This window comes from Pelobates fuscus, chromosome 5 (genome assembly GCF_036172605.1).
Source record: "Pelobates fuscus isolate aPelFus1 chromosome 5, aPelFus1.pri, whole genome shotgun sequence".
In the NCBI taxonomy this organism is placed as follows: domain Eukaryota; kingdom Metazoa; phylum Chordata; class Amphibia; order Anura; family Pelobatidae; genus Pelobates; species Pelobates fuscus.
The window spans coordinates 144,016,676-144,026,107 of record NC_086321.1 but is presented as its reverse complement, the minus strand read 5'-3'; the positions used below and the strand labels follow the sequence as shown (position 1 = coordinate 144,026,107).

General features: G+C 40.6%; 1 protein-coding gene across 1 annotated transcript in view; it reads left to right on the top strand.

The window, feature by feature from the left end:
• Positions 1-6,442: 6,442 nt before the first annotated feature.
• The window catches only part of GALNT9 (polypeptide N-acetylgalactosaminyltransferase 9), a 257,614-nt gene continuing 254,624 nt past the window's right edge, over positions 6,443-9,432 (top strand). The window contains exon 1 of the mRNA XM_063454393.1: positions 6,443-7,381. Within this exon, the coding sequence (XP_063310463.1) occupies positions 7,141-7,381 (241 nt within the window). The 5' untranslated portion in view covers positions 6,443-7,140. The remainder of the gene's footprint in view (positions 7,382-9,432) is intronic.

Below are 9,432 nucleotides of genomic sequence, written 5' to 3'. Positions count from 1 at the left end.
GGCCCACAAGCTTGGGGGCCCCACCGCACTGCCCAGTGTGCCCAGGCCAACAGTGGAGATCCTTTGATCTCCCCTACCAGCCCATGGAGAGGTGGCCCTGTTTTCTAGCTGGCCTTCTTGTCCTGGTGAGAAGATCAGAGATCTCCCTCATCAGCCCAATGGCTCTCCGATTAGGGAGAGAGGGCAGGAGGAATCAGAGGAAGGGAGGAGGAACCTGTAAGACAGATCACTACTCCCGCGAGCAGGCTGTGTGGAGCGTTGTCGCGCATTACCATGGCAACGCTCCACACAGCATTTTGCGCGCAGGGGGACAGAAGCCAGAAAAGCTGCAGGCTACACAGAATTCCCCACCACCGGACCCCCATGGCTGGCTGTGTCACCCCCCCCCCCCCTTCACCAAAGGCAAGAAAAGGGAGGGGGGGGATGAAGACGTTATTAATGTATAGCATTAACAACCCACATATTTGCCACCTGCACCCCTCAAACTCTGCAACACACACAGCACCCCTCTCCCCAAACACAGCACTCCTCACACCCAGCACCTCCCTCACACACAGCACCTGTCACACACACACAGCACACTTACACACACACAGCACCCCTCACACACACAACAACCCCCACACACACAGCACCTCTCTCACACACTGCATCCCTCACACGCACAGCACCCCTTACACACACACACACACACACACACAGCAGCCCTAACACACACACAGCACCCCTAACACACACACACAGCACGCGTACACACACAGCACCCATACACACAAACACATACATTGCACCCCTCAATGCACCAAAGGCAAGAAAAGGGAGGGGTATAAAGACCTTATTAATGTATAGCATTAACAACCCACATATTTGCCACCTGCACCCCACAAAATCTGCAACACACACAGCACCCCTCTCCCCACACACAGCACTCCTCACACCCAGCACCTCCCTCACACAGAGCACCTGTCACACACACACACACAGCACACTTACACACACACACAGCACCCCTCACACACACAACACCCCCCACACACACAGCACCTCTCTCACACACTGCATCCCTCACACACACAGCACCCCTTACACACACACACACACACACAACAGCCCTAACACACACACACAGCACCCCTAACACATTCACAGCACACGTACACACAAACACATACATTGCACCCCTCAATGCAGTATGTGTGTGTGTGTACTCTGCATTCTTTCTGTGTGTGTATTCAGCTGTTTGGCTGTGTGTGTATTCAGCAGTGTGTGTGTATTCAGCAGTCTGTATTCAGCAATCTGTATGTATTCAGCAGTCTGTGTGTATTCAGCAGTCTGTGTGTGTATTCAGCGGACTGTGTGTATGTATTCAGCAGTCTGTGTGCGTGTATGTTTGTGTGTGTGTATTTAACGGACTGTGTGTATTTATTCAGTGGACTGTGTGTATGTATTCAGCAGTCTGTCTGTGTGTATTTAGCAGTCTGTTTGTGTGTGTGTATTCAGCAGTCTGTCTGTCTGTGTATGTGTGTGTGTGTGTGTGTGTATTCAGCAGTTGTGTGTATGAATTCAGCAGTTAGTGTGTGTATGTATTTAGCAGTCAGTGTGTAAATATGCTCAGCAGTCTGTGTGTATGTATTGTACGTATATATTGCATTTGTTGGAGGTACTAATAAATATAAACTTCATTTTATCTATAATTTATTTTTTTATTCGTGTGAGTTGTGTGTATGCTGTTAAGATGGCACTACCTCCACCCTGTCGCTTAGTCCCCACCTTGCATCACATTTATTTGCAACTCTCACTCTATCACTGAACCCCCCAACCTGGGCCTCACAATAACTCCAATTCATTTACACATTCCATACCATCACTTCCTCCCACCTCACCACCCATTTATTTACAGCCCTCACCTGATCACTAAACCCTAACCTCACCTCCCATTTATTAATATTCCTGCTCAAACACTTAAGTCCTACCTCAGCTCCTATTTTTTTTTTTTTTACAAAATAGTTGATTGTACACTATATTCACATGATGCTCAGCCAATTAGCTATTAAGCTGTGCAATAACAACCGAGGTTTAGGGTAACTGTTAGTAGTTAGGATTTACCTTGGTAATGTTTACCTTTATGTAGGTAGAAAACAGGGCCGAATTTAGGGCATTAAATAGAACTGTGTCCTGTTTGGTGGTTAATTTAGTCAATGCAGAGTAGAAAGATGCATTTGTTTATGAGCAGATTTTTTTGCATCAAGTAACATGGCAGCAGGCTAGATCAGCTATCATACAAGGAGACAATTCTGACTCCAGTACTCCTTTGCAGCAGTTACATGAAAGCCTGTGATGACCACTTAAACATTGCCATTTGCCATCTCCCTAACGTGAACTAACATTGAAGTCTCACTAACATTCTGGATGCCACTAAGTGTTCAACAAAGACTATGGAAAGAGCTGTGCTTTGTGCTGAGGAAGATTCACAATCTTCTTAATCATACCACTGTTTTTATTAATTTAAGAACCCAATAAAGTCCGATGTTTTAGAAATAATCACAATATGCATCAGGTTCTCTGTAGTTTTAAATGTGACTTGACCAGGAAAATGATTTAACCCTAAAATGGGGTCTTTATGAAGCCTTTATAAAGTAGAACTTGAATAATCCCAAATTATGGATTGAGATGATGGCTTACTAAATCTAAGAATCAATGTCTCACTTTAATTTACAGAGGGATTGAACTATGTTATTGTGACGGACCACCTGCACCCGGACTGGGTACCTCCGTCAATCGCTACCTCCTAGTACTCGCGAGTACCAAAGCCACTGTAAACCCTATGAACTGCCACAGCTTGGTTGGGGTCTCACCGTCTCCTACCCACCCTGTACCTAAGTTTATGATCCAGCTTCCAGTGGGTAGACCTCTCTTAGTCCAGAGAGCGTAGCAGGGACAGCTCTTAGAAGAGCTAGTGATTATACTCAGGAGAGTATAGTGATTATAGCAATCCCCCAGAGTGTATGTAATTCTCCAGTCCCCCAAACATGAGCCAAAACTTCATGAAGGTGCAAGATGATCTGATCTTTAATGGTTCAGGTTGGCTTTTATACAATTCTCCAGGCCAGAGGAACACCCCCTGAACCTGATGGGGCACAGGAACACAAAGGACACAAACCAATCAGAACAAACATACAGTCTGTGACACACCCATGTACAGCACACAATCCCTCCTCTCTGCTTGGGAGATAATTGAGTAAAGTCCTGTAAGTAACTCAATTATCTCCAGGCAGAAAAAACACATTTTCACAAAGTCCAGAAAGTACCCCAAAACATAGCATACCCCCAAATATCACCCAGATCAGAGAGGGGGTTCAAAAGTTTCATGTAAGTCTCATGGAAGTTTTGACCGGCCACAAGCATGACTTCATGCCCAAAACAGTTCCAGAGAATTAGGGCTAACGGTCGGTCTCTCTGTCTGAAGTACAAAAGTACATACTACACATAAACAGAGCCTTTTAAAGTGCATTGGGCAAGGTATGTTGCAGGGCCCATAGTCCTGAGGCAATAGGCTGGCCAGCAGGCCCCTCCAAGAACCCTTGACGAGGTTCAGTTTGTCACAGGGCCATAATCACAGGGTAGGAGGCTGTCAAACAGGCCCCTTCAAAAGCCAATGACGAGGTTACTTTCGTCACAGTTATGATTTGTGCATTAAGATTAAAAAAGATAAACAATGTATCAGCTGAGAAGTGAATGATGGAATGATGCAACTTTATGGCCTTATGACACCCAGCTAACAGAACATACGGAGAAATATTTCATTTTCACCTCTCCCTGCATCTTTGAGGTATTGACTGAAGTTTAGAAGGCACTCCATCTGATTTATTCTACCTTTGTTGTCATATTATTATTTTCTACTATAACAATGTTCCCATTTATATCTATAATTTGCCACTGTAACTTTCCGTACCTGCATTTTTCTATTGTTGTTCAGTGAATGCATTTCATGTACATACAGTGATTAATATTATGGCTGATAGAATATATTTGGCAAATGTTCCAATTGCATAGAACAAATGTTTGCTTTAACACCCCCCTACAGCTATTCCTCCTCCTAACATAAAATACCTTGCTTTATCACTAGTTCCATTCCTTAGGCGTCAGTCCATGAACCCAGCTAACAGAACATGCAGAGAAACTTAATTCTTTAGATTCTTCATAGCTCCTTCACTATTTTCCTATATTCTCTTTAAAGGGGAAATATCACTTCTCTGGCATTTATACCATTGAATAAAGCCTCAAATTAAAAACTTGTAAATTGTGTAAACCTTTTTTCATGAGATGCTTTATTTCATTTTAGATTTATATTAAAGGGACATGCATCACTTTCCACTTATTCTTTAAGCAGGCAAGCAAGCACATTTGAACAAATATACAAATCAAAATAAAGCAAGAAAAACTTAAAGTATGTTATGAACATTGATAAACTTACTATACACTATATTACATTATTTGGCACCTCACTCAGCTATGGGTGTTTCTTCACCATCCACCCTCTCCCTCTTACCCACCCATCTCAGTTTCAGACCAGTTCACTAATGACAGAAACAGGGCATCATTGTGCCCCAGCAGGAGAGAGAAACCCAACACAGCAGAATGCCCTGCATGATCACACTGATCTAACATCCTCTCTTCTTCCCCTTTCAGGGTGGTGCACGTCAAAGAGGTCTTCCAAATGCACATGTGTAAATTTGTCAAGCATGCCCAATACACTTTTCCAGCATTCCTAGTGATAGGACACTGATTGGTTAGATCCATGTTCCCCTCCCCCAATGGGTGTAGAAAACATAATAATCATATTTACTGCTTTTTTTTTTTTAGCCTGAAGAGTGAGGCAACTGTGTCATTCAAAGCTTGAATGGGAAAGTTCATTCAAAGTGATGCTGTTCCTTTAAGGATTTAACAAATGACATAATAAACCAGTTCAGACAAGGCAAATCCATGGCAAACATTAAAAATAAGGAGGAGAAATAGAACAAATGTTGCATTTTTCCTATTCTCTGTATGCTTCTCTATGCTGACTGACAGTTACAAAGGACAAAGCTTATAACAATGACTGAATAATACCTATGATATGGGCACACAGTTTTAGGATAAAGAGGTATGAATTTCTACATTTAAGTTTTGTTTTTAGAGCTCATCAATGCATATTTGCTAAATAAAGGGATAATTAAACATGATGTTGATGAACCTGGAAAGTGACAATTCCCCTTTAATGCCATAACCTCCCAACAGTCCTATCCTTTTTCTCCAATAATTTCATTTTGCACTGAGAAGCACTGCCAACCCTGTCTATGATCACAACAAACTGCAATTCAGGCAGTCATTAATGACCTCGATGACACCTTTCTACAAAATAGAACAATATTACATTCACTCCACAAAAGGTTAAAAAGATGAATGCACGAATTGCAGTCATATACAATTGTAAGAAATTGCAATAAACTAGTTTGTTTTAGTACTTTTGTTTTACACTTGACTATTAATATGGAACATCCAAAATCTAACAATTAATACTGTATATCACAATGTTTTTATGTTTTGTCAAAGGAATTAATGGTTTATGTTTTTTTTTTGTTTTTTTTTTAAATCAGAATACAACATTTTGCAGTCCTCTGCTTATTATTACTATTTTAAAAGGGGCTTTTAATACTGCAGCAGGTGTAGCAAAGCAAATTATGAGATGTGTTCTTTACTTTTATTTATTTTATTTTTTGATTGTTTGCAAGGGCAAAAGTGTGTGATGTGTGAATTAAACACAGTAGAATGCATAATTGTGAATCTATTTAGAGAAAGAGGAGAGGGGAAGAATGAATGAGAAGTAAATTCGAAAGGCATGATGAAAAAAACATGATCAGTGACACTAAAATTGCCTTTGGCAAGTAAAAAAAGCAGCATGGGGATATTAAAAAAAAAATCCCAAGTAGAGAGAGTGTGAAAAAACAGTCAGGGGATAAAAACCTGAGGTCGAGAGGAAATAGTGTATAAAACAGTCTGATAAAGGGGGTTGAAAACCATGAAGAGAGAGAATGGAGCACATTTCAGAAAGAGAAAGTAGGTTCAAATGGGTTAAAAGCTTAGGAAAAGAGGGACAGTGAAAATTATATAGATATATATATATATATATATATATATATATATATACACACACACACACACACACACACACACACACACACACACTGATCAGAGAGAAAGTCTGGGTTAAAGTAGAAGGTATACAAAAAAAATACAAGAGAGATAAACGACAGTGTTAAAAAGCAGACAGGGTTAAAAGAATTCAGCCTCTCGCAGGAGGATTTAATGCTGGGTTTTGTCAGTGAATGTTGATGAGTATTTCTTTGGCTACGTCACATTGCACAGGCGCTCTATGTTGGGACAAAGCACATACACTCACACACTCCCAGACACACACACAAACATATACACACAATGCATACGCTGCACCAGAAGGGAAACATGCTGCTTTGTCAGCTCTTCACACCCCTTAGCACATGCATGTATATTCTGTAACTCATTGGGAAATCTGCCATCTGCTCTCATAACAAAGGAAACTAGGTGAATCCTTTAACCAGTGCTGTTTGCAGAGCCCAGATTGTAGGGTTTGCAGATTGCATTCATCCGGAGGGGGGAAAGAAAGCTTGTCGGGAGGTGGTGCTGAAAGACAGCTCCCTCTCCTACTCGGTTCAACGCTGCACAGAGAATAGGAGAGGTATGGGAGGGACGTGGTGCTGAAAGAACAGCTCCCTTGCATTGCAGAAGGTGTAATCGAACTCGTGAACTGACAAGAGATTCTTTCTGTACTCAGTGTTCCATCCATGATTACAATGTAACCCCTCACTCTTACTAGCACATACGATGCCCAGCACATGCCTTTACCTACAGCATCAGATGCCTGTTGAACCAAATACCTGGTTCCAATAGTCCTGCCTGGCACTGGATCTGAAGGGTCAGCTCCCAATGTTTCCCTTCCTTTTGTCTCTCCCACCCTGTGACAATCCTGCTTGTTCCTTGCACTAGGCGCTGCTGTCTGCTGGGGACCGGTGTAAATGCTTGAATTAAGTTGGGATGCCCTGATGCTGTGTCTCTCAAGATTTCATGGCGGTGGCACGGAAAATCAAAACTTTGCTGACTGTGAACATACTGGTGTTTGTGGGGATCATTCTGTTTTCGGTGTACTGCAGAATACAAGACAGGTCTCAAGAACTGGTGCAAATCGTGAGAAGTTCTGATCGCAGAGTGAGGAGCAGAAACACCAAAGTGGGGGCTTTGATTGACCGGGAATCTATCCTGCAAAGACTGGACCACCTGGAGGAAGTAGTTTACAACCAACTAAATGGTAAAGTGTCCCTCTTTGTTAGGCATGTATCCATGTCATAGTGTTTACAGCCTATAGCATTTCATCTTGTAATACAGTAACAACATGTTTTCATAGCCAGCATTCCAAATCAATGGCATATAATGAGTTACTGACCCTACCCACTATGGAGACATTTACAATGAAAGTATGTATGTAATACAAGCAAACCAACAGAACAAAATAAATAAATAAGGAATACTAATGTATTTTGAACAATGTATATGCTCATTATGCTAATAGCCATTGTATTTGTGCTGAAGCAGTATATTGTTGTGCAAGAGTTATATATATATATATGTATACATTATATCTGGCTGTCACACATACATGAATACATGCACACACCCAGTTTGGAAAATGGGGAGATATCCTTGTGCCTAATATGATGTTGCATTGTGTGTCATTCGTACTGTACAGTAACATAGAACATCTAGTCTGATAATGTATAACACTAATCCTCATGGTCGATTTTTGCTGTGTGATATTTCCACCCATAAAGGTCACACAGCAATATTGGATTATTATGTGTTTGCTATATTGTTTTTCTAAATGTATATTTTCAAGGAAGTTGGTTACACATCTAGTACAGGGTGCATGCTACAGATGTCTCCTGTAATGTAAATGAACAGGTTGGTCAGGGGAAAATCTGGCATAGAAACATTAAATAAGCCATAAAAGGCTAAATACCTTGAAGCAGAAGAAGATATTAATAGTGGAGAAATAAAAACAGTAGCCATAGACAAGAGAGTCAAATGTCTAACCCTTGATAGAATGAAAGCTTCACTAAATAAATGCCTCAAACAGTCATAGTCATACTACGAAAAAATGCTTCAATGCAAAGGTGGAAGGTCAGTGGGCAATCATTTCATACTGTGAAGGTGACTGCAAACAGGCATTTACTGCCTTTCCGTAGTAATCTGTTATTTAGGTCCTTTTAAAAGGACTCTGCATTAAATGAAATGTGATATATGCATGATCCTGCTTTTCTTTGTAAGCCACAGAGGAATTGCCAGCAATCTCAATGTAACCACATCCTATTTTTTGTTTCCAAATATATCTTAATGAATTTGCAGCAGAGTTGAAATAAACTGACATCATTTTCATATGTATCTTAGACACTCAATGTCTTAAAACCTTAAAACCAATCCTGAACTTGCCATTCCATCCTGAGATGCACGTGTTGAGAGTTAACAACCAGGGTTCTTTGACCCTTTGACCAAAAAATCTCATGTGTTGCCAATTGTTTTACAATAATGATCAATTTCTGTATTAAACATTATAAAGCTTTTTTCCCCAAGGAAGCTTAACAGTAGGGACTGTATATATGTATGTCTGTTTGGTTGCTGCTGCAGACCTCCCAGTGTGGTTATATATATTTTTTTATAGATTCATTTAGTATAATTATAAGATAAGTATACTTTAAATATTGTAATGTTATCTATTTAAACTCTATAGTTTCCCCTTGTCGCCTATCACCTTGTTAGTCTGTTTCCTCTTCTTTTCCAACTTTCTCTTCCAGACTCTTCTAAAACCCTTTCTACTAGTTTCCATTTCCCTCACCTATCTCCAAGGCCCAAAGTATTTTTTCAACCGAATGCTTCAAGGTTTTTAATTATGTTTTCCTGACACTCTCTGTACCAGGTTCTTTGTTCACCTTTCACTATCCTTGTGGCTTCTAAAACCCTCTTGCTATTTTAGAATTTTGATTAGTCATTTTATTGATGTTGGCTTTTTTTTACATCGCTTCCTGTGTTTTTCTTCTCAACCTTCTGCTCTTGGCATTTTTAAAACCTCCTTTTACTCTAACAAGGAATCTTCGTAATTGCACTTGTCCTGTTTGTGGAGCAATGTATTTTTACCCTTAATTTTATTTAAACCTGCCCCCACCAAATTTTAGGATTATTTCCTGTTTTGTAAAGGAGGGGAGGGAGGAATTGGTGATACCCTTGGTCAGTCTTAGTGAGTTAGTGTGGAGCATCAAGTCTCCTCCATCTAAAAGACCCCTTATAGCCATATGCAGATGTTAGATT